The sequence below is a fragment of the Athene noctua genome, chromosome 2, assembly GCF_965140245.1.
Source record: "Athene noctua chromosome 2, bAthNoc1.hap1.1, whole genome shotgun sequence".
Lineage (NCBI taxonomy): Eukaryota > Metazoa > Chordata > Aves > Strigiformes > Strigidae > Athene > Athene noctua.
In genome coordinates this window covers 56,974,078-56,998,836 of record NC_134038.1, presented here as the reverse complement: position 1 = coordinate 56,998,836, position 24,759 = coordinate 56,974,078, and the positions used below count along the sequence as shown (strand labels likewise).

At 38.5% G+C, this 24,759-nt stretch overlaps 1 protein-coding gene across 3 annotated transcripts in view; it reads right to left on the bottom strand.

Annotated features, from left to right (window-relative positions):
- Nucleotides 1–738: 738 nt before the first annotated feature.
- Nucleotides 739–24,759, bottom strand: part of RAB31 (RAB31, member RAS oncogene family) — a 67,181-nt gene continuing 43,160 nt past the window's right edge. For 2 of the 3 annotated variants that reach the window (XM_074899226.1, XM_074899227.1), the window contains exons 4-8: nt 23,152–23,223; nt 21,143–21,249; nt 16,442–16,551; nt 5,115–5,195; nt 739–1,790 (exon numbers count right to left, since the gene is read on the bottom strand). In XM_074899226.1, coding sequence (XP_074755327.1) covers nt 1,720–1,790; nt 5,115–5,195; nt 16,442–16,551; nt 21,143–21,249; nt 23,152–23,223 — 441 coding nt within the window. In that variant the 3' untranslated portion in view covers nt 739–1,719. Of the gene's footprint in view, nt 5,196–16,441; nt 16,552–21,142; nt 21,250–23,151; nt 23,224–24,759 lie in introns of all 3 variants that reach the window. The other variant, XM_074899228.1, reaches the window with a different exon arrangement.

Here is a 24,759-nt window from a genome sequence, read left to right as displayed (position 1 = left end):
AAATGTTGTTATGTGCTGTTATCTGATTTACTGTGCTTCTTGTGTACTGGCATGCTCTTAACTTATTATGGTAGTTAGAAAAGCCTTACTCCGAAAACCTGTTTTTCCTTAAAAAAACACCCAACCCTTTATTCATAGTCCTCACTGTTGTGCTAACAACTTTGAAAATATGAGCTGGACAGTGCAAAAAACTTCTGGTGAGTTTAAAGACCTCTTGAAACAATAGCACTAAGAGGTATGAAACGCTGCATACTTCTTAAGGGAATGTTAATTCTTAACTCCTAAAGGCAACTTCAAGGAACATAAAAGTAGGGAAAAAAATTAAATGTACCACCAAAATAAAAACACACAAAAGAGAGTCTTATGAGCCATACTAGTCATGGTTGCTACTGAAAGCAAGTGGTTAATTGTAAGCTCACTTTCTACTGACAGCTACTATTCTAAATTTCCAGTTGATACTGGCCACTCAGGTACCTCTGTTCTAATGGATAAATCAAATAATTTAGCTAACGGCTTTTCAGATAATCTTTTTCTGGTTTTTGAAAGTTCACTTGCACTGCAAGATCCCCCAGGAATACATTCAGCTTCTGCTAAAAGGCCAGCCACACATGTTTCAAGCCGTATTTAAATCCCAGGTAAGCAATCCACAGACTGCAGACAGCCCTTTTTCAAGAGCAAACAATGTAAAAAATGGGACCTATTTTGTTCTGCTTTATTGAAACCAGAGACATCCCCAGATCAGAGGTATTTAAAAATATTTATTAGCGTTAATCATTGCAAGTTCAATAAAACACAAAAACTACATTTTAGGGAAAAAAATATTATTAGGTATGATACAATTAATATGTAAAACAGAAGGTGAAGTATTAACAGATTGCAGCATCCCATACATGAAGCAAGTGGGTCCAGCCCAGTCAAAGCCCTTACATAAACAAAACAGAGAAAGAGTACTTAGCAGGTGATTTTAAACTGACAATTTATCACTGACTCTGGTTTAAATAATTAAGGGTAGGATAGTAAAATATATCATCATTGTACTGAAAAGGTCTGATTATAGTCAGAGTGCTCACATGTATAATCTATCTAGGCACGCTTATTACCACGTGACATGAAGGATTAGTAAAGACAAGGGATGACAAGTAACTTTTCTAGGTATTGATACAGACCCATGTTACATTGTAGCACTTCAGATAGACCTGCTGTACCACCAACAAAAACAATCAATTTTTTTGTTTTCTAAGTGTCACTTTATTAATTCCCAATTCCCCTTATTAAGTCCCAATTCCTAGATAATAATGGCCTTTTAGATTTCTAAGACAATTTTCTTCTATAATATACCATTTTCATGTACAAGAATGGCAAGTCAACAACTGTACCTATGTGTATCTCCACCTTCTTGCTACCCTTGATCTATAACTTTAAGTTTATAAAGGTGAAATGATCATTAACAAAAAAAATGTACTTACAGAATACAATGTGCAGTATATGAGAACCAGACATAGTGAAAAAACACTACATGTCATCATAACAACGTAAAACTATACTTATATACACACACATATGCAGAGCATATATGAAAACTAGTTCCTTCATAATCTTGTTTCTAAACTAGTTCATGACAAGCCAGAAAAGCGAGTCACACACAACTGGACAGTCAACAGTCTTGAGTCACGGTGCAAACAAGCTCCATCAAACATCCCTGGCACTGCAGCTTGTGTCTCAGTCCTGATGCCGGCTCTCTTGAGAAAACCAGTCTTGGACAAATCCAGCACCAGCTGGCCAACCTATAACTGCAGTTATTATTCTTATTATTAGAGCAGATCAGCTACAGAGACAGGTGTTCCTGTACAGTAATTTACATAATCATAGAATATAGGTTGGAAGGGACCTCAAGGATCACCTGGTCCAACCTTTCTCGGCAAAAGGACAGTGTAGACAAGATGGCCCAGCACCCTGTCCAGCTGAGTATTAGAAGTGTCCAATGTTGGGAAATCCACCACTTCCTGGGGAGATTATTCCAATGGCTGATTGTTCTGATTGTGAAAAATTTTCCTCGTGTCCACCACTCAGAATCTCCCCAAGAGTAACCTGAATTTGGCTTTTCAGCAGCTATTAACTACTGAGGGGAATTCCAGTTGCTGCTGAAACTCTGGACTCTGTTTGGGGGGTGTGTGTGTGTATGTCATTTTTACTGGCTGTTTATGAAGAGTGGTGGTACTTTCCAAGCAACAAGCAACAGAAGGAAGCAGAAATCGTTAATTTTACATTTGAAAATCACAATTTTAAAAACAAACCATTTCCCCATTTGAAGAGGCAGGTTAAAACTGCACTTTAGCTTTGATGAACAGCAGAGGCAGCATCACTGTCAAAGGCAAACCCTGTCTTCAAAAAAATGTGAGCTGCTCTGCACAGCGGTGTTGTTTTTTCACCTGTGACTTCAGAATTCCCTACTGAAGCTCACTGTAACCCAAATCTCAAGAATTTATACAACCACAATCCTTATTCATTTAAATCCTTTTATTGACTAAAAGCAGAGTGGGATTTAGATTTGACCCACCACATGCAAAAATATCTTTGAGGCTACTTAGCCAACATTTGAATTTTAAAATCTGCCAGAGATCCACTGTAACAACTTCCAATTTTAAAACAGTTTAACATATAATTCCTAAACCTGTTCTGAATCACATACAGCTCAATGGTAGCTGTGAGACCTTGTTTAGGACAATATCCCACACAGATCAGCATCAATTGCCAGTTTTAGCATAAATCAGAGTATACAAGGTACTCACAGAATTGTCTTACAAAGCTTTCAGACATCAAGTAAGGTTTAATGTTTTGAGATGTCTCATTAAAAAATAGAAATGTGCCACAGATATTTATGAAAGCTTAAGAATCAGTTATGCATAACATACGTGGAACTAAAATTTATGACACCTTTAAAAACCTGGGTTCAATCTCACCTTGTTTTCTTGGTAACAGGTCTAGCCTTTTACTGGGTTTTATTTAGGAAGAACCAGATCTCTTGCAGCATTAGGTCACAGATCCCATAAATTATATGAACCTGTGATATCAATAAGTTTAATCTTTCTTTAGTGCTGAAGGCCAGGTTAACCTCTTCCTCTAACAGCCAGGTGAGAGAGCCAGGCACACCTGGCAGACTTGCTTGGATGAGATGCAACGTCCCCTGAAGGAGCCTGTCTCCCTCTCCAACTATCAACAATGTTGGTTGCTCAATTTTCACTTACATAACCCCAGATTATCCAGAAAATAGTTGTTGCAAGGAAGCAGCAACATGGATCATATATCAGCACAGGTGACAACTGAAAGTTTACCCGAAATACGCTTTCCCATGCTAGGTGTCCAAGTCTGTGTATTACACAAGGGCATATTTTCAAGTATAAGTGCTTTCAGAAGAGTCCAAAATATCCGAGAAATTGATTATATGTGAAAAAACAATGCATTTTAGATTCTTAGATAAAATCCAGTGGGACATTTCCCACTTATAACTACTTCAAGCCCTCTGAAGACAAAGCAACTTTCCCATTGATGTCTTTTGGCTCTGTTTCAAGCCTTAATAATTAGTGCCACTTTATCAAAGCAATCTCATAACTAAGCAATAAGATCTGGTTTTTATGTATAGATACAGAAACCCAGCTCTAGCCTGCCTGTTCATGATTTACTGTGGAACGTTGTTTTCCCCTTTTGTTAGCCTTTCGTAAGTCCCCCAACAAATGTGCAGTGAGGTTAATTTTCCTCATAAAAGAACAAATAAATGTTGTGAAATGCAGGCTAGGTTTTGGTTCTGAAGCCTGCATTTCTTACCCTACTTCTGATTTCCAACAAAATTGAGGAAGAACATAGATTTGGATTTTATTATCTCAAACACATTCATAAAAGATGGAAGTGGAGAACACATATAGTTTTACATTATTTCTAGTTCATAACCACCTATTGGATTTTTCTTCTACACTGCACCAAGCTTCAAAGGTATCACACAGTGGGTTTTCCATACCACATCGCCACGCACGAGAGAAGACTACTCCACAAATTCACAGAATTGCATTTGTAAAGAAACATTCTATTTTGTTTTATTAGATTCCAGCCTTTGACCCCGAATTATATTGTGCTCTTAAGCTGTTTTTGTACAGAAGTATCATTCTTCAAACTTGAAGACTTCTTGGAGCACAGCAGTGAGACCATGAGGAGTGGGACACTGTGGCACCCTCTCTTAGAAATCAAGGAGTTGGCATCTTTGAGCAGAGATAACTTTAGTCTGCGGCACAGATTGGGAGGAAACCTGGTAAACAGTGGAGATTAAGCTGGCATTTATGTTCTTTTTACGATTTCAGTAATTAACACAGCCTTGGAAAAGGAATCAATTCAGGCAAAGCACATTGGCTGCATCTTCACTTCTTTCTGGAGCAGACTGGAACTGCATGGGGCCCAGCAGTCTCCTTCCTGACAACCCCTTCTTCCACATACACAGCACCTCCTGACACAGATTTTGACTTCTAGCCTGGAAAAATTGCACTTACTCATCCTTTGGATCCATTTTTTTTTTCTAGTTAGCAAATTCAGTCCATTTCTTGCTGATGTTTACTGAAAGTAACAAGATGAAGCTACAGATTTAGAAAAATATTGAAGCAGAGTCCAGCTAGAAAGATGGCAGAGAAACTGTAAGCCAAAATTCAGGTTTTAGGGGTTTGTCACCCTATTTTTACAGAGAAAACACTTAAAACACGCCAAGTCCACTTTGCAATGTAAGAGAAGTTTTTGCAGCAAATCTAAATTTCATATATAAAAAGATCTTTTTATTTAAAAAAAAAAACAAAAACAGTCATTGGTTTAAACAGAGAATTGGAGTACTTTGAAACTGTAATTTTGACAGGATATTAAAGAGGATTTTCCAGCTAGGTTTCTCAAAATCCCTTTGAAGTAAAGCTTTCTGCTTCTGGTCCTTGCTTTATTGCTCATGGGAAGTATCAAAATTACTGCTTTCAAGATGAAGAGCCATGTCACTGAGATCATGAAGTCCTTTCTCAGTGAAAAAAGTAAATGGTGCTGTTTTTCAAGTAAATCTAAAAAGATAAAGTTGGGTCAACAGCACCGCCTACCCGTCTGTGAAGTCTGCTTTCCAAGTTTGATTGCTCCATTGTTACTATTTTCATGAGGATCTAAGGGTGGAATTTGCCGACCTGAAACACACGAAGAGACAATTAATTCAATTTTCCTGATGTAGTAACAACACATGCAGGTAACAGAACAATTCAGACTGCATAAGAACTACATCTGTGAAACTTCACCAGAAAACCGTCTCCTGTGTACATTTGAATCTTTTCCCTTGCATACTGATTATGAAAGATTTTCACATTTAGAAAAAATATATATGAAATACGTCTGTTGAGACTGCATGAAGTACACTGAAACAAAGTACACTGAAATTGTGTTATCCATGTATTTAAAAAAACCCCAGTTATCTTACTGAGCACCTTACAACTAAGAAAGATAAAATTCTCGGCTTTCTCCTAATTCCACTGAAATGCGAATGGTGCTCGTTTAACAAGATCCTGCCTGTCCTAAATCTGCATGGAATTTAGTCCTTGTACACTAGAGTTTTACAAAGTGCTGTAACTAAACACAGGGCTGCCTATACTTGATAAAGAAAATCAAATCTCTTCTTTTATTGAATCCCTCCCTCCTTTGAGGGGTACCCATGTCTTTCCAGTTGACAGCTTTGATTACTTAACACCAATCTCTTCCCCCCTGCCCCCAAACTCTTCTGACCTTTTAATCATCTTATGGGGTGATTATTTTAAGTGTTTGAAAGAAATGCAGTCATCACAGGAGAGCCAGAGACTTCTCCCAGGGGCAGAAGGCACTGCTCCAACTCCCTCCCCTGTTTGCCCTTTCAGTACTCCTTCTTCTTTTGTCTAATTGACTTCCTACTCATGGACAACACACAATGGGCTTAATAATCAGAATCATAAATGGAAAACCAAGATCCTCCCAGGTCCAGTCTATCCTCTGTTTCTGGTATGGGCCTGGCTTTTCCATTAAACCCACTGTGTGATCTCTCCATCATTAACTTGGGAGTTTACAGTCATGGTAAGGTACTTTCTCATTACCTTGTGGGTTTCCTGGAAATTTTTTCTAAAGTTGAATCTACTTTCTATGAATGACTCCTTGTTTTACTATTACCCACGTTAAATAACAAGAATTAAAATATTTAATAACATTTGTCTGCTATATGCCACTTTCAGATAACATAAAGTTCCTATGAACAGCTCATCATAATCCAGGTGGATTTTTTAGTTTAGATTTCTCCATCCTATGCTGCATTTACGCACAGCTCTCTCTTGCCAAATGTTCCGTGAATTATGTACCTATGTTCAAGCCTGAGTCCTAGAAATTGCTTGAGGGAGTGGTTGTGGGAGGGCGAGTTAAAAGCATTCAGGTAAAATCCAATCACAATTAAATCAAACACCAAAATTTAATCTGTAAAACTGTCCCTAAATTACCTTTGGTCAAGCCTATTAAAATTTCACCTCTCTTAGTCAGATCTGAACAGGTATGTTATAAAACAAAAGTGTGACTTTTGAAGCAGGTAATCTTGGGTGTTTGTACAACTGAATAAGAGGGGGAAAATTCCTCACATTACTAAGCTAGTGATCCAAGAAACAGGATCTTGAGGGCTGAAGCATGTATAAGCACTGACATTACAATGCTGCACTCTATTCAAGTCACTGAAATATCAACTTCATACCCTACTTACATTCTGTTTGGGCTTCACGTTTGCAAGTGCCCTTCCAAAGTAAAATAAAAAGCACAATGGATGGTTATAGACACAGCTGTTACATGCATTAGTTCTGTTGACTTTGTTTGGAGACAAAGAAAATCCACTAATTCATAAAACTCTAGAGAATATAAAGAGCGTAGTAGTACCTGTGACAGGCCTTTCAAGAAGGTAATGGTGTTGTTATAGAGACCTGCAGAGAACTTCTGCATTAAATACCTACTTTCAACTCAGTCCCAGCTAAAATAAAATCCAGTCGATCTGATTCAGAGCACAGTGTAGCTAAAATAAACTGGAGTTTACAGACACAGTTTCTATAACATACCATAAAGCAAATACTCTCCAAACATTTGGTTCTTCTAACAGCAAGTTTGGAAGAGGAGAGCTTTAACATGAAAATTAGATTAACTTTTATTTTAGAAGCCTGCATTAAACAATTATGTTACCTCTTATTTGTTTTTCATTCAGTGTTTTATATTTCTTATAAGTTTCAAGTCTTTTCTACAGTACTCTTGATGTGTATGCAAACCAGTAGGCAAACTTATCTTTGGAGAAAAAACACTGTAAGCTTCAAGGTCAGCAAGCACTTTGTCCAGTTCAGACCAGGACACAACATATGTGGTTAAGAATCACCTTGATTTATTTCGTTTCTCAAAACAATAAAAACCACACAGATAACAACTACAAATAATAAAGAGAAAAAAATCTCTAGACATAATATTTGCTGAGTAGTTATTTTGGCCTTTGAACTTAAGTACTGTTTGTCATTAACTAGTCATGTTTCCTGCTGTTTGGATACCACACCCCCACCCCCGATTTCAATACAAGGAAATAAGCCTTTGAACAGTCTAAACTTTTTTCAAGTTTGAAAAATCTTTTTTTTAGTAGGTGAGTTTTCTCTCACTTATAATTCTCTTATTATCAGATTTATTAAACCATCAAGTTAAATAATTTTAGTTTTAGTAACAAGACTTATCCTTGCCCAAGCAGCTTTTACCATGTGATATACAGCTGACAGAAGTAACTCTCTTGAAGCATAAACTCAGTCTAACACCTGAGAACCAGCTTCCACACCAAGGGTCAGGCAAAGTGAATAAAAATAATCAGTCAGAAATCTGTCTGATTGTCTCTCCCTGCGCCTCCTTGACAGCTAGTCTCACAGCAGACACGGCAACAAGGAGAGGTTTAAGCAGCAGCAGAACTAAGGATGAGTGAAATACTGAGCCTGCACTTACACTTCTGCTTCTAAACCAGCTCAAACACTTTTGGTACCTAAAAGCACTGTGACTACCTCATCATGTCATGCAGCGCTTGACAAATACAGCATCAATATTGCTGACACCAACTCAAATATAGCTAGCACTGAGTCAGGATCAACACAGGTCATAAACTGAATTAATTTTAGAAAGTATATACCCATTTAAAATGTGTATCTCACTGGCATACGTAGTCTCTGTTCCAGAGCAATAAAAAAATATCCCTGTATTAGATAACCTACAGCACTGTTAGTTTATGCTGTTTATTTCATGGAACTGATGCCAGCAAGGAGCAGTAGTGCTCTGACAGCCAGTCTTGCAATTCTCCTGCTGAAGAAATATAAAGATTAAGGCAATTCCTCTTCCAACCAAAGACTGCTCTGTAGAGACAGAGTCAGATCAAAAGGTCCATGAGAGACTGAACTCATCTGTTGCTTAACTTAAAGACAACAAACTAGACCACAAATAGAGTCTTCTCCCCATTCTGCAGAGCAGGACACAACTAGCCAGCTTTCCAAAGACCACCAACAGCACATCTTAGGATTCCAGATGAAACAGGCAATTGCACAGAGAAAACCAGATGCACATACATTTATCTAAGAACACTGTAGCTGAACTGGTGAAATGAGGAACTTAAGAATATATTATTACTCAGACAGTATAGAAGTCCCATGTGGCTCCCATTGCTGATATTTCTATGGAGTGTGGTCCATCAACTGCAATTTAAAAATTAGATTTTGCACATGTATTAACTAAACAACTGATTATTTGGTTTAATTTCACTAATGTTTAGACCATGTTTCACAGATTTTGTGCACACAACTGTTTGTAACCATGCACCTCTACACATTCATGCAGAGGTCTTGGTGTCCTCCATGATCTCATTCCAGTAAATACACCATGATGTGTAAAATAATAAGCATCACAAGAGACTGGTCAAATGTAGGATTACAGAAATTGTCATGATTCTGAAGTGAACCACCAGGTTAACAGGTGGGAAGCACTAAATCAATTGCATGTCCTTTCTGGCAAGTTTGAGTTGGGCTGAGGCAGTCCAAGATGAAGGTCAGTCTTCTCCAATGTTTGTCGAGTTCCAACTCCTGCTATTGAATCTGGGATTTGTTAGTGTAAAGAGATTAATCAGCACTCTGAGAGTTGTGGTTCTGAGAGTGCCAGAGGCAAAGAGATTGGGAAATGGGAGGGTGGGACAAGGGGTAAACAAAATGGAAAGGGACAAAAATGAGAACTGGAGCAGGGAAGCAACAGAGATGGCAGGGACTGGATGACAGCTCTGCAAGCAGAACTTGAAGAAAGGCAGGTGGGAATTGCTCTACTCAGCAGGAAGCAGAATGCATCATCACAGTAATAAAATATGCTCTCTTCATTCTTTTTTGAATGTGATGCTCCAGCTATAAGCTGTGAGTGACATCCATTAGCTCAGAAAAATCAGGTGTGGAGTTGAGCTTTTTGTTTGTTTAAAAACATGAAACAAGTTTCATCATAGACCTGTACAAGACTGCTTGAAAAACTGGAAACAGCCTTAGAGCTGAGCATAAGAAAAAAAAAAGCACAACAGATTACCATGCTGACAAAGGGACAAATACAACAGTGCACTGAACATATACGTGTTTAGTGTGGGAACAGATGTGATGTGATCAACATGAGCTGGCACATCCAGATGATGAAATCCAAGTCCAAAAGAAGCACAGTCCTACTATCTAACACAACTATAATTCTGCTAAAGGTAAGAGGTAAGACTTCACAGTGCTACATGGTGGCTTTCCGCACACTTCTCCCATCTGTTCTCTTCCTGAAAATCACGTACAACTTCTTTTTTTAGGGGGCTGGAGGAAGGGGAGATTTTCATCAGTGTAGGACGCAAAATCCATTTCACTCTGTCCCAGAGTGGCAGCCTGACAACTGTTGCAACTAAGGCTCACCTGAGAAAAGGCAGAATTATTCAAGTAGTGGTACAGCAGCTATACAATGGCCAGAACATCCTCCTAAAATTGCTAGCTGTATCATAGCAAGGTGATCCCCTGGAAAGAACTGCTCTCTATAAAGCTCATTAATAAAGCACAGCCATCTGTGAGGGCATGGCAGAATGAAGCAAGCACATCTTATCCAAGAGTTTTGTCATTTGCATACAATACTTTCTGCACCTGCAGGACTTAAAACAGTCACACTGCTTATGTCCCCAAATCCTTTCATCCTTTGAAACCAGTTTCACTGGTATTTTATAAGTTTCCCATGTCTCTCACATGGATTATAAAGCTTGGCCCACTAGCCAGTCTCTAGTTTCTTTTTCTCGCCCGTATTTGCAGTGAAGCAGAATTTCCCCAGTTGACAGAGATGACTGCTGTTTACTTCATGTTCTAAGTTTTCATGCAAGGTAACATGTATTTACAATAAAGGATATTGCATAACTAAACATAGTTAAGTTGCAATTATTTTAATACTCCTAATAGCATATCTAACAGCAACTCCGTGCAAGAAAATAAAGCCTTTTTTTTTTTTTTTTTTTTTTATTAAAGCAAAAGCATAGATTGCTGACACTGAAGTTCTTGCTAGGGGAAGCAGCAAAACAACTAAATTATGCTCATTTAATTAAAATGTGCAGGGGAAAAAAAATATTTAAATCTTACATGCCTCAAAGTAAAGAACAGAATTCCTAATTACTTTAATTACTAAGAGATCCAACCTTGATTTGAGGTCCTGCTGTAATTAACTTTGGGCTGTTTTGGTTTATTTACTAGTTTATGTTGAAGTGCTCTCCCATGTTTGGAGAGAAATATAGGACCTCACAAGTTTAACTTTAGGAGTAGTCCAAAGGCCAATAAGTTTTGCTTCATTCCTTAAAAATTTGAAAGCAAGAGGAGAACTAATCCTAGAATACAGGGAACATAAACTGTAAAAAAATATAATCTCAAACATAAGTTAGGGCAATGTTTTTTCATTCTTTCACCAAGTGTTCAGAGGTGAATACCCCCTACAAAAATTAAATTATGAGCTTGGGCTGCCTTAAAAATGGCATACGTGAATTGCTTTGTAATATAAATGACTTGCTTTTCTTAAAATGTCTTTCATAGACCTCTTCAAAGTAGTTCACAGATATCAGGATGAAAACCACCATACTCATCACTCACAAAGCTTGAAAACTGTCCATCTGCAATTTCACTCATCCAAGTCCATTTGAGACAGTGAGAACATCAAAATTCTGTTGGAAAGGATCCCTCCTCATTCCACACACAGACATTTCACACATTCCTCTCTAGTTTGTCCAGTATACAGCTGGTTAAACTGTAAACTCTAGAGATTGTGTTTGTTTTGGTTTTTTTAAATCTCCCAGTATTTCTAGGAAACAGGTATTCGGGTTATATTAAATATTCAATAATTGAGCTGCTGGCAAGGCATCAGAAAAATCAATAGCTTCATACATTTATAACGAAGCATTTACCACATGAAAGGTTGTATCCTGAGACAGAAACTCTTTGTTCTAATTAGGAAGCTTTGTCTAAGAAGAACATCCTTATCTGGATTTTATACATCAGTCTGTCTCTCCTTCTCATAGTACTAGCATCAGTAAGACTGAGCGTGCTAACAGCTCTTTACACGCTTTCCACAGATTGATTCTGATAATCTTATTCATCGCTTCCCTCTCAACTCTTGACAGAAGATGCTTCAATCTTGCTCCCTTTGGTAGCACACCAATCTCCAACATTTGCCAGACTTCAAAAAAATAACACATGCCCATTATTTTTTTTTTTGTTTAAGCACAAGTTTCTTTCATATTTCATTTGGCTAGGTATTCTTCGGCACTTACTTGTCCCACTACCTGTTTACCTTTGGACCTACTGATGCAGACTGGTATTAACCTGGGAGGTACAATCTTGGCTCTATCATTTACAGAGGATGGCTTTTAAGCAGTCTTTCATATCTGGGTCACCTTCACACTAAGGTAACAGGCAATACACACAGGCTGAAGAGAAACAGCTGGGCGTCTACTAGATCTGAATAAGGTAACTAAGGCTTATCTGAGTCTGAAAATTGCAAGGGTGTGATTGCTATTAAATGACAGTACACTTGGGGCAGCTTGTTTAGTCATTGAAAACCAGCCAATTCTAGTAGGTAAGCTGCCTCCCCAGGCACAAGCAGTGGTCAGTGGACTAAAGCCCCACAACCAATAAGGCACAATACAGAAATGGTATGACCTCTGCACAGGCACAACTTTATGCTGTATTATACTGCTATCGTATAGTACATTCCTGGCATTTTTGCTGCTGCTTTAGTATAAACCAGTGACAAGGAGCCACTGTGCTTATTCTTCTAAGGCTAGGAATACAAAATTAGTAACATTTGATCCTATGGACACTGAGCTATTAGAAAAGAACTACTGTAACACATGAAAAACCACTACAATCTTAAGCCCTTTTTATGACAAAAAACTTTCAAGACAGACAGTGGGAAAAATTTAGCCCGAGTGCAGAATAGACAACTGTACTAAAAATATTATTTTCTCGTTTATAGAGAAATAAAACAGCCATGTGATGTTTCACAATCACAGCAAGTCTTCAGTCGGACGCTGCTAAATGTAACCAGGGTTAAGTGCAGTGGCTTGCCATCTGAAATCACAGGGGTACAACAGCCAGCCAGGAGCTGCATCCCATCACGCAGCTCAGTGAAAACTCTCTAGCATGGAGAATACCGACTTTGCCAACTCTTGTGCTCGGCCTCATTTGCCTGAGTACAACTGCAGAGATCCTCTCCTGCCAGACTTGCCCCATCAGCAAAAAATCAGAAACTTTTACTGATTCTAGTCTTTCACATCTTGTATTTTCTTGAGAAGAATTAAGGACAATGGATTTGTATTGAGACTGTGATATTAAGACATGCCTCAAAGCAGTCAAATCCTCAAATCCTGAGAGAAACTGATTTTAGTATTTTTTTTAAATAGTGTAATATAATAACATCAGAAATGAAGCGATCTGTCTATAATCTCTACAATTTTGCCAAGATTTAACTGGTTGTGAGCAAAACATCCCTGTTCCCCTTTTATTTTCCACTTTCTTTATATCATTACGTTGAGTAAGTTTTTTCCATTATACTATTTCACTCTGTTCACAACATTTTCCCTTGAAAAGAGACAGTTGTTAAGACACCTTAAGGAAGGAAAAATGATTATGTTAAAATACCCCTGGGAAATGAAAAGCATAAGCAAGCAGGAGGTAAATGTTTTAGCTAAATTAAAATGTCGTCTACCCTTTCTGTTTGGGTTATCAATTTCAACAAGGTTTTTAATGGAGAAATTCTCCACACGTTGAAATATCCTTCCAAATCCAGGCTGTACAATAGGTAACACATACACCTACAAAATCCAAGGTAAACAGAAGTTGCCGTCTCCCTGTTCAGAGGCTGGACTATGCCCTTCTACGGCAGCATAACGAGAAGGGCACAAACTCTCAGGCAGCATGAAAGCAGAACTAAAGCTGCAGCATGACTTCCAGGGCACCACACACAATTAGTCAACAGCGTAGGAGACACAGCCTCAGAGGGACTTCATACACTTGAAAAGGCAGAAATGCTGCCATGCAACTTGGGCATAGACAGACTTTTTTGGAAACTGCACAAAGTCCGAAGTGTAAAACATCAGAAAGTTATCCACACCCTCTGCCCTGTCACAATCATATTAATTAATTGTCCTGCTAATTAAGCATTTTTCACTTGGTTTCCACTATATTTCTATAAACATCCACTATCAACTCCCTTCTTTCTCTCCGCTGACTACTTGATAAGGTCACAAGTACATCCACCGAGACCAAATATTTCTATATATAGAAATAATTGCCTGTGGAATTACGTGCACTTGCCTGGGTATCTAGTTCATACTAAACTTAATTTAGCTGATTTTCCTCGTCTATTATATCCATTATTAGGGACAGTGTATGCTGCCAGCTGCAGCACTGCCTATCAAAGACGGAAACTAATTATCTAATTACGTGGCAAGGATGAGTTCCTCCGCGAGAACATTTACAACCATCAGACGCAGACAATCAAGTAAATTATCACAGGGAAGAACCAGTTCCTCCAGACAGCCATGTTACACACTCCTCCTTTATTAAAGGAGGTAAAAGAAAGGTAGCGTATTCTAGGAATATAATTTCTTATTAACCATTTCAAATACATCCCATGCAAGCAAAGTAAACACTTGAACAGGCCCTGTCTCAGGCAATGTGGTAGATAATATGAGCTGATTGTGAATATATGAAATAAAATAAAATGCTTAGGGAAACAAAGTTGAGTTTCTGAACATGCTGTCTCCTAGGCCTCTGTGCCCCAAAACAGGATTCAGAAAAGAAGGCACCACCAGTAGTGGTAGAGGATCAAGTCATGGAGTTCTTAAATCTCAACCCATACAAGCCTGAGGATGAAGAGGGAGCAAGCCAATGTCACTACAAGGCTGTTTTTTATTATCCCTATCATTTTTGAAAGGTTGTGGAAAATGGGAGAGGTCCCCTATGACTGAGGAAAGGTGAATGTTGTATCTGTCTTCAAAAAGGGCAGTAATAAGCCAAGGATCTACAAGCTGGTTAGCCTTACTCTGCTTCCTAAGAAAACCACAGAGCAAATCCTCTCAGAAGATGCTTTGGAGCACATGAAGGTCAAGAAGGTGACAGGGACCAGTCAGCATGGACTTACCAAGTGTAAACCATGTCCAACCAACCTGGTTACCCTAAAAGATAGTATGACTGGATATGCGATTGAGGGAGAGCACTGGATGTTGTCCACCTTGACTTTAGCAAGGATTTCAATACCTTATCCTACAGCATCCTGGTATATCCAAGTTGTGTTGTTATACCATAGACAGGCTGACTGTTAGCAGTGTGAAAAATTGGCTGAATCATCAGACTTAAAAGGCCAGTGGTTAACAGTATGTACCTACCTGTAGGACAGTTACAAGTGGAGTACCTTGCTTAATACCTTTTATCAGTGGCCTGAAGGAGGAAAAAATATGCACCCACTTCAGCTCTCAGATGATAATCAACTCAGAGGTGCATTTAATATCCTAGAGGGCAGGGCTGCTGTTCATAGGACCAACAGACCCAAGCCAGAGCTGACCTATAGATGAATCCTGTATATTTTATAACTGATAAACATTGTGCTAGCAGGTATTGTACTAAGTTATAACAACCCACCTATGCTGATGTAAGAAGCGCTAAAGTGTTGAAATACTGAAGCCTGAACAACAGGCCCCAAGCTGAAGCTGCTAAATTAGGATGTAATCTTTAACAAAATTTGTAAACTCACTAGTGAAAGATGCAGCTTAGACAGAATATAATCAGTAGTGAGCATGAAAGGCCAAGAGAATGTATCCAACTTTCATTTCTCAGCCTTGTTCAAATATCTTGTCATGATACAAGAAAAATGTTGGCAAACTGGCACAAGTTCAGAGGAGGACCTCCAAGACAGTCAGGCGGCTGAAGCACTTGCCCTGTGAGGAGAGGCTGAGGAAATGGGGCCTGTTCAGCTTGGAGACAAGATGGCTTTGGGGGACCGCAAAGCTGCCTGTCACTACCAATGGGGAGGGCTGCTAAGAACACAGAGCCTTGCTCTTTACTGAGATGCATCCAGAACAATGAGCGATGGTGACAGTGAACTGAATCAGGAGAGGTTGTGACTTGATACACAGGGGAGGTGATGATCTGAGGACTATTTAAATACTGCACTCAGCTGTCCAGAGAGGTTGTGGAACCTCTACTCTTGGGCCCAGCCAGACAATGGCCTGAGCAACCTGGTCTGAATTCACTATCAAGTCTGTTTTGAGTGGGAAGTTGTACTGAAGATCTCCCGAGTTCTCTTCCAGCCTGCAAGGTCCTTCACACTTGCAGCCAGAGGCCAAAACTGTAACCCCTAGAAGACAAACTGAACAAGACATTTTTTTTTCTCCTTATGAGGAATGTCAGTCTCATCTTGTTTAAAAGACGTGGAGAGAAAATATTTTTTTAAATGGATTCCTCCGCAATGACTGTTTTCTACTTATCATAGTCTTCCAGACACATTTCTCAACATTTAAGTTTTTATTAACATGATGATAAGATCAGCAGTATTGCCTCTACAGCAGGCTTGGTCTGAAATAGATTATGTGACCCAGGTCAGGATTTATATACATATTTAGAAGGAACAGGCTTACCCTGTATCTACTATGTTTTGCTCTGGTATATTCAGTCATTCTTAGCATACAACTGTGTAAACACCAGCCATACTACAACCTCTACTGAATTTCTTGTTGTCCATGGGAAAGAATTTTTTACACCAGAAACAGACGGGTATTTTCAAAAGACCTCCAAAACATCACAATTAAATAACTCAACAAACAAATAGATCATTTACTTACTTATTCCTTGAAAAAGTTCTTCAATGTTAACAGCATTCTTTGCGCTGGTTTCAACAACTATTGCACCTATAGATTCTGCATACTCTTTGGCATCCTTCACAGGAACTTCCCTACCAAAAAAAAAAATTTTTAGATTTATAAATAAAAGAAACCAAATTTAAAAAAAAAAAAAAATTGTAGGGGAAAAAAAGGATCTCAAACACAGCCTAATCAGAAAAGCATTAATATGCTTTTCTTTCCTGCAAAAGTATTATTATCTTTCTTCTTTTATGGCATTTAGATCATCATACTCAAAATATCAAAGTTTCACCAATGATCTACTTGCACATTACTTGGACTTGCTGCTGAAGCCATGTCTTGAAAGAAGGAAGGTAATTTAAATGACCACTTGCTTTTTTTTTTTTTTTTTAAACTTTACCCTGATAAAAAAAGCATTAACACACTAGAGAGAAGATATGTAACTCTGCTGATCCAGGCAGCAACCAGCACGGTGCACACCAAGTGCTCAAAAAAGATAGGGTACGACTGTTGTGGAAGAGAACAATAAGAGCATCATATGTTTGTTTGCAAGCAGCAAGAAAACAAGAGCAATTCTGAAAGAAATATGAAAGGCACTGACTCCGAGCACACTGGCAAGAGCAACCTGGGAGTGCCAGATTCATTGGAAGAAGACCACCATTCTGTGCCATGTCACCAAAGGGACACCACCTTAAAATCACTGGTAGAACATCCTTATTTTGTAGCCAATACTTCATATGCCAAAAGCTGGTAAATGCAGTTTATAACATGTAAAAGACCTCTGCTTCAGACACAAAGCAAGCCCCATGCTGACCTTGTATCTGCCTGAGCCAGGTGGCAAAGCTGAATCTACCAGTGTCCACTGCTATCCATAACCACAGCTATTCCTGATCTTTGAGCAACAGCTCAAAATCAGAGGCTGAACACTCTAACAGGCACTCAAGGTACACCAAATCATGGGAGCACATGTTGAAACACCAGGCTGCAAGCACCATTTTTCTTCTAGTTGTTTGATATATCAACTGGTGTGCTTTGTGTAGCTTTATAGCTGTCTGTTGCATATGAAGAATTTGCACCAACTCCTTCACCCCACAACTTTGATGTACCAATCCAGAGACTCCTAGTACAATTCCCTCCTAGTATGACTGCCTTGGACTTTAGCAGAAGGTACCTAGGTGGGAGCACAGCAATGCAGTTTCACAGTTTATGGAGGTATGTATTTTAAATAAATCAGATCTGTTGCTCATGGGAAACATGCAGAGAGGCAGAATAATTGCCCTATTTATTCTAGTTTTCAAAAAATTAGACTGCAATTCCAGCATCTAGATTCAGAGCTTGTTTCCATTACTTGCTTCTTTGTATTACATGTCTTTTTACCGGGGAAGACACAGGGGAGGCAGCATTCTCTTTCCTATTTCTGAAACCTTGGCCTTTATTATGAAAGGTACCACCATCTGCAGATGGGTCTGGAGATAAGAAAAAAAGGAATTTAACTATGTAACATAGTATTCAAACAACAGTAAAGAAATTTGAGAGCGTAAGGTTATGCAATGAAGACTTTCAACTTGTTGTAATTTAGATGAGAAAGCAAACTTCAGGAATCAAGGAAAAGGGAAAACAGCAGCACATGGAAATATTCCAAGGAAGTGTCACAAAACTTCTCAGCCTTTTCTGATGACATTTCTAAAGGAAGCCTATAAACATCCATAGCACATGGAATAAGCATCATGCCACCCAGTGCTGCTGGCACCGAGAAGGCTGCATACATCAAGTGGAGTTATCATAATCTGGATGTCAACATTGCTAAGATTCTACCTTGTCAAAAAGAATAAGTACTAATGCTTGAACTCTTAAGTCAAGAGGTAAACACATGTGAGATGGGGTAAAGAGAGGAGAAGGCAAGAACCATCAGTGGAATACTGAGAAAGTGTTATTCCAGGGTTATGGGGAAAGTTAGAGGAATACCTATTCTCTGAAAGATGTCAATTATTTCATTTTATCCTTTCCAAATCATTCTATTGATTCAATCTCCCTTGTGATTTTCTGAATAATCACTGAATAAAGAAATATTCTGGATGCATCAAGGAAAGATCTGAGCATGAAATTCTGCTGAATTCTCTTAACCAAAGATCTGGCAACTTCCAGTGAACATAATTTGTTAAGAAGGTGTACTGTGTTTTTAGGGAAGTAAATACTTCTTAGTTGCTGTTATGACTATGGACTTCTGTAACGCTCAAAAAATATTTTGGACACATGACATTTTAACATTGAAGTCTCAGCTCATGCCTTTGAAACTACTTTTTAATTTCCTATCAGAAGGACAAGACACGTATCAGAAGGAAAAGCCTATTACTCAAAAGTATGCTAAACACTCAACAGGTACTAGAGTTGACAGTACTGTAACAAAAGTGAGGATTTATACTAAACAAAATTGCTTGTCTACCTGTAGAAATTCCTTCAAAGCAGAGAAAAAATTTACTTCAACAGTGCTAAAAACCTGCTGATAGCCTATTAACAGCACTGAGAAAATCAGCACGACCCTCAAGTGTCCCAAATCCATCTTGGTAGCTCAAAACCAAATTTTAGATGCTAAAGGAGGAGGGCATCATGGTCAATGATTATGAGAAATAGTGTCAGTCTTTTCCCAAAGGAAGATAATCAGTTCTTATTGCTTCCATTCATTCTCCCTTACATTATCTCCCACAGCCACAGACAGCAGAATCAAATCAAGTTGAACCAGGTCAGCTTGTATCTATTCACATTGGTCTTAAATGCAGCTATGTCTCTGATGTTCAGCAAAACATCTGCCAAAAGTTCTACAAATACAAAGAGAGATGCCAAAAATGCATAGAAGCAGCAGCTTGCTCCTGTGTGTTCACATCATCTTATTTTTAAATTCTTCGTGCCCAAAGTCACATGTATTTTCTACTCAATGGAAACAATCTGCTAAATTGGTGACACATTTCACCTAAAATAATTTCTACTGAAGTAAATCTGAAGACATAAAGCAGCCAGAGAATGCATACAGCTGCATGTATTGCATAAACAATGAGATTTCTGGAAAAACTGTGAAAACATATCACATACGAGATAGTCTGCTATTTTTCCACCAAAATCTCTTTAGCTGAACATCACTGACTGACTTTAGAAAGAAAAAAGGGTGGGGAATGCAGAAAGAATAACTGCATAAAACAAATATGCTCAAAACTATTCATAATTATGGGGAGAAAAAAGCCTCCTCCAGAACATTTTGTGTATGGAAGACCTGTACTGGCTGAACAGGAGCAAGAAACAGACAATCAGCAATCAGTAAACAACAGATAGTGCTTGAGAATAACATCATGGGAAGAGCACAGTCGCTCTGTGAGAAACCCAGTATTCTCACAACATTACTGGGGTGCAGATTGTTCTTCATGTCCCCAAGTTAACCTGTCTCTGGTGGAACAGCATTTAAAAGCTTGCTGCCATGGCAAATGTTACCAAAAGCAGGGAGAAGGCTGCTTATGGATTCATTTGCAATTGGTGCCATTTGTCACAGTCTTCAAACTTATTACCCTTGATTTAATCAGGCAATTGTATTGCTGGGAACACTAGAGCAATAAAATTAAAGTGACTCTCAGGGCAGCTGAGAACTCTGACTTGTGCTAACCCGTTTTTGGTTTTATTTTTATAATCATCCTTTCCTCTTTTTTCTACTCCATATTTGGAAACCTTTAGTTTAGTCTTACAGGACTCATTTTCACCATGTTGACAAGCATACCACAACATCATGTAGGAGATGCCAATATACTACCTGCTTCCCCAGTTCTTAGCCCAACAGAAGCCAGGAGTCTTCTAGCATCGGGTCTTAGAGAAAGCAGTGTCTCACAGTTTTGTGTTGGTTTGTGGCTGACAGTGGTGGGGGATGGGGAGGAACAAAAGAAAAAAAGAAAAAAAAAAAAACAACAAACCAAAACAACCAAAAACCACACAGGTCCAATCCTTGTATGTGCCTTGATTCAGTAAAGCACCGCATTACTCACTTGAAGTTACACACATGCTTCAGGGCTCTGCTGAACCTGAGCCAAAGCAATTATTATAAAACAACAGGGGGATCATATTTGAACAACCATGAGAGCCTATGAGGTCCTAAGAGGAAAGCATCAAATACAGCCCTTGAGTCTGTACTCACAGCTGAAGCAAGAAACGGCAGAGTCATGGACTGACAAAAAGGATCACTATTGCACAGCAGAATGTGCTTCCATTTCCAGAAAAGTTGTTGCAAAGTGCAAAGCACAAGTTCTCAAAGCTTCTCTGTGAATAACATCCTTCTACCTCAGGCCCATCCTTCTAGCTTTCCATTGCTGATTTTGCTCATCACTTAATGCATTCTGCATCTTTTAACATGAATGGAAGTAAAAAGAAATATAATACTTTTCCATTCCCAGTGATTCCGTAGCTAAAGGGTGTAGGTTGTACAGATATGAAGTAAGGGCAGTAAAAGAGAGGTTAAAAAAAGTACATAATTCAAGTTGTGCTGCTGCTGGTAAGACTGTACATTGGTAGAACCACTGGTGTTAGGAAAGAGTCAATACAGCTGACCAAAATTATATACTGTTTGAACAACAGAACAACTTGGTTACCCGAAGGAAGGAAACAATATCGTTACTGTAATCAAAGCAACAGCAAAAATGGATGTATTACCTGATATCAGAAAGATCACATTTGTTTCCAGCGATGGCCATTACAATGTTTTCAGGACCATGTTCTTTTAGTTCTTTCACCCATTTCTTCAAAGTATGAAATGAATCCTAAGTCAGAGAAATAACAAATAAGCTAACAGCCTAGTCTCTGTTAATGTATTTGCTTAATTTTTGAGTTAGAGGAACACAGCTTTGACAGTATTAATGCAGTAATAATTCTATAGATCAGAAGACCAGAAGAAGATCGCAGTATCTATGTAATCCACTTTTCAAACTTCAGGTCATACAACTTCCTCAAATTAATTCTTGAACTTGTACTCTTCCCCCTTTGCTTCCCCCTCCAAAGCAGCACTGAGTATCTTCCTGAAATTTGCAGTTATGGAGAAACTACCACGGCTCTTTTAAGTTTGGCTAGTGGCTAGTTTCCTTCACTTTTAATGTGATCTTAATTTGTCTAATTTCAACTTCTGCCTAGTAGATTACCATCTCAACCAGTGTCATAATTTTTGGTAACATCCAGGAGAGCTTTCACAGGGACACCACCACCCCCCACCCCCCCACATTTCCAAATCTGTGACCTGGTAAACCTCTATTTATTCATTATGAAACCAAAGAGACAGGCGACAATTCACCTGGCTGTTCCCCTCCAAGTGCAAAATTCAAACATTTTTTGATGCTACCTGCGTTTTAATAGTAAATTTTCTATTCATTTACACTAATGAACTAATAGCATTAAAATCAACTTTGTTCCTAGAGATTTTAATTATAACACATGGTTGAAATTATTACTGAAATTCAAAGTGAGCTCCCAAATATATCATAAATCATTTTACCCCTTCAGAAGTGCACATAAGAGTTGCGTCTAAATCAGCAATGGCTGTATCAGTACCACTGAAGGGAGAGCACTATCAGTCATTTGGGAAAAACACATCCATTCTGCTTTAATGATCAACGCTGAATATTAAGCATCAGAAAGTGAAATACACATTGACCTTCCTCTCTTATTTTTCCTCTCTTTATTCTGAGAGCTGTTTCACATAATCTTAAAGAAAAGCTAGCAAAACAAAATTCTATTCTTACAATGCATTAAAAGATCAACTGTAAGATATTCAAATTCAAAATAAGCATCAATCCAGCACGATTCACTCTTCCTCTTCTTTTCTTGGCAAATTAGAAAAGGAGAACAGTACCACTGTGCAACAGTGGCCACCATCATCAGCCACAGATCATTACACTAATGCACTGGAGAATCAACCCAGCCTTCTGAACCTAGTAGTAAATAATTCAATTGGAAGGAAAGGAATAAAATGCTAGTGAACTGTCATGACCATCCATCCATTAATGTCTCCTCTAACTCAGCTTTATCAGCAGGGGTTTCTTTCAAAAGCAGTGGAAGAGGCATTCAGCTAGAACCTCTTAGCCTCCTCTGCCCAAGAAACGAGTCAGAGCAGTTTAGGTTCTGAAAATACAATTTTCATTCCAGATGAATAATGTTGAGACAAAGGTCAGAGACTTATTACTTCGTTACTGCTTTCAAAGTTAAGATATGAGTCGTGCAATGCAAACATCAAATGATATGATTAGTTAAAAATAATTAGGTTTAAAACCAGTAATATGCAAACAACTGAATTTCTGTTCAGTTGATAAAGCAGCCAGCTGCTTTTTGTGGCAAAAACTCAATTCCACAGAGAACATAAGTGGTAGTGGTGGGAGGGGGTATTGCAGGATATTATCCTGTCTGCTTAGCCAGGGGAAATTCAAAGAAACTTTGACAAAACGAAATCACCAACCTTTTGTTTAGATGAAGTTTAAACAATACAGAAGAAGGACTTCTTTTTTTAAAGGCAGCGGGACTCCTCCAGCCAAATCTACACAAACTACCCACACATATAAACCCCACTGACATGAACAGGAATTAACATAACTACTTCTGCAGTTGCAGGTTTTAACTCCAACTCTGGCCCAAGCAGAGGAGCTAACACAGGCAAAAAAACATACAGGAGATCTTACCTGTTTGGTGATATCATAAACTATCACAGCTGCTGCTGAACCTCGGTAGTACATTGGAGCCAAGGAATGAAACTGTTAAAACATAATCATCCCCCCCAACAGAAAATATCATTAATATATCAGAATTATCACACACTTTGTCAGGTCATATGGCAGGATGGCCATGGCAGGACCACTGACTTTCTTTCATCCCATTAAGAACAGACTTCTTCAGTGGTTGTCTATCTTTAGTTTTCCTTAAATGCCAAGGAAGCAGAGCTCCCTTATCTCCAGCTGTTCTCCATCCCACTGGATTTACACTATCAGCACTTACAGGTTCAATGCATCTTTTCCATTACATGCATAGACTCTAAGGACAAGTTTGGACATGAAGATCACCTACACTTGGAGGTCTAACCTGACAGCATATAGGTACCTTCCCCTGGCAAACTGCAACATTTTGCTTTGTAGTTTTAACATACTGGATTCAGCTTGGGTTTGAGTTTTATAAAACACTGAAATTGACTTGGATAAAATTAATTTGTCAAAAACTCTGAACACCTGTCATGTTTACTCATCCTATACAATGACAGGTATTTTGAAAAACAAGGGTTCTTGCAGTTTAAGTTACTAGTCAGCTTTTTGTTTCAATGGAAACATCCTTTAAGAAAAAAAAAGCAATAAAGATGTTTATTATAACAACAGCTTGCCAATGAACAGCATAATTTTCATAATTTACCATGACTAAGCAGCTGATTTAGAATTTCAGCTTATAATTACACAGAGAAAGGAAGTCAAAAAGCCTTTCTGCTGATTCAACTAAAGTGTCTTAAGCAAACCAAAAATAATCTTTCTTGAAAAATACATTTAGTCTCACTATATTTGTGCAGCCATTTTACAAATTTTTATTTGCAAAGTGATCTGCAAAAGCTTCATATAAAGCTGCAGCTAATAATTGAAGTCAACTCCTAAATCAAATGCAGGGTATGAAGCTCGCTGCCCCCGAACATGCACGGATCCATGTGTTACACTGAACACCTCTGCAGATTTACTGGATACATCTTTTTCTCAGAACTGTACTTACAGAGTGAGCATTTAGACCCAGCAGCCTCCACATTTCTTGCTGTTTTACATGCAATGTGTAAAGCCAGTTATTTGTAATACTGTTTCATTTGCCAGTTTCTAAGCTACTTCTCACAGATCACACGCTCCAGCTCAAGGTCAATACTTTCTCTTATAACAGTAAGGATGCACAGCAGCAGTGACAGATGGTCAAGTGCTGAAGTGTTTTAGGGAGCAAGGCAGGTGGGAGAGCTCATTAATAAGAGAAAGCAGCAGGAAAGAGCATGAGGAAAGAAAGAGGAATCAGTCAAGAAAAGTGGTCTAAAGAAAAGGGATCAGCCAAGTTCCTGAGGGAGTTGGGTAGATGCATGCCTTCTGGGCTTTTAGTGTGTGATTTTATTACTTGCATGTTTAGTGTAATAAACAATTTCCAGAATTTTTAAACTTCCAGATCATGACAGAAATTTCCAGTGTGTTAAAACAGAATAGACTATTTCAGTTGGAAGAAACCAACAATTAACATCTAGTCCAGCTGCCTGACCAGTTCAGGGCTGACCAAAAGTTAAA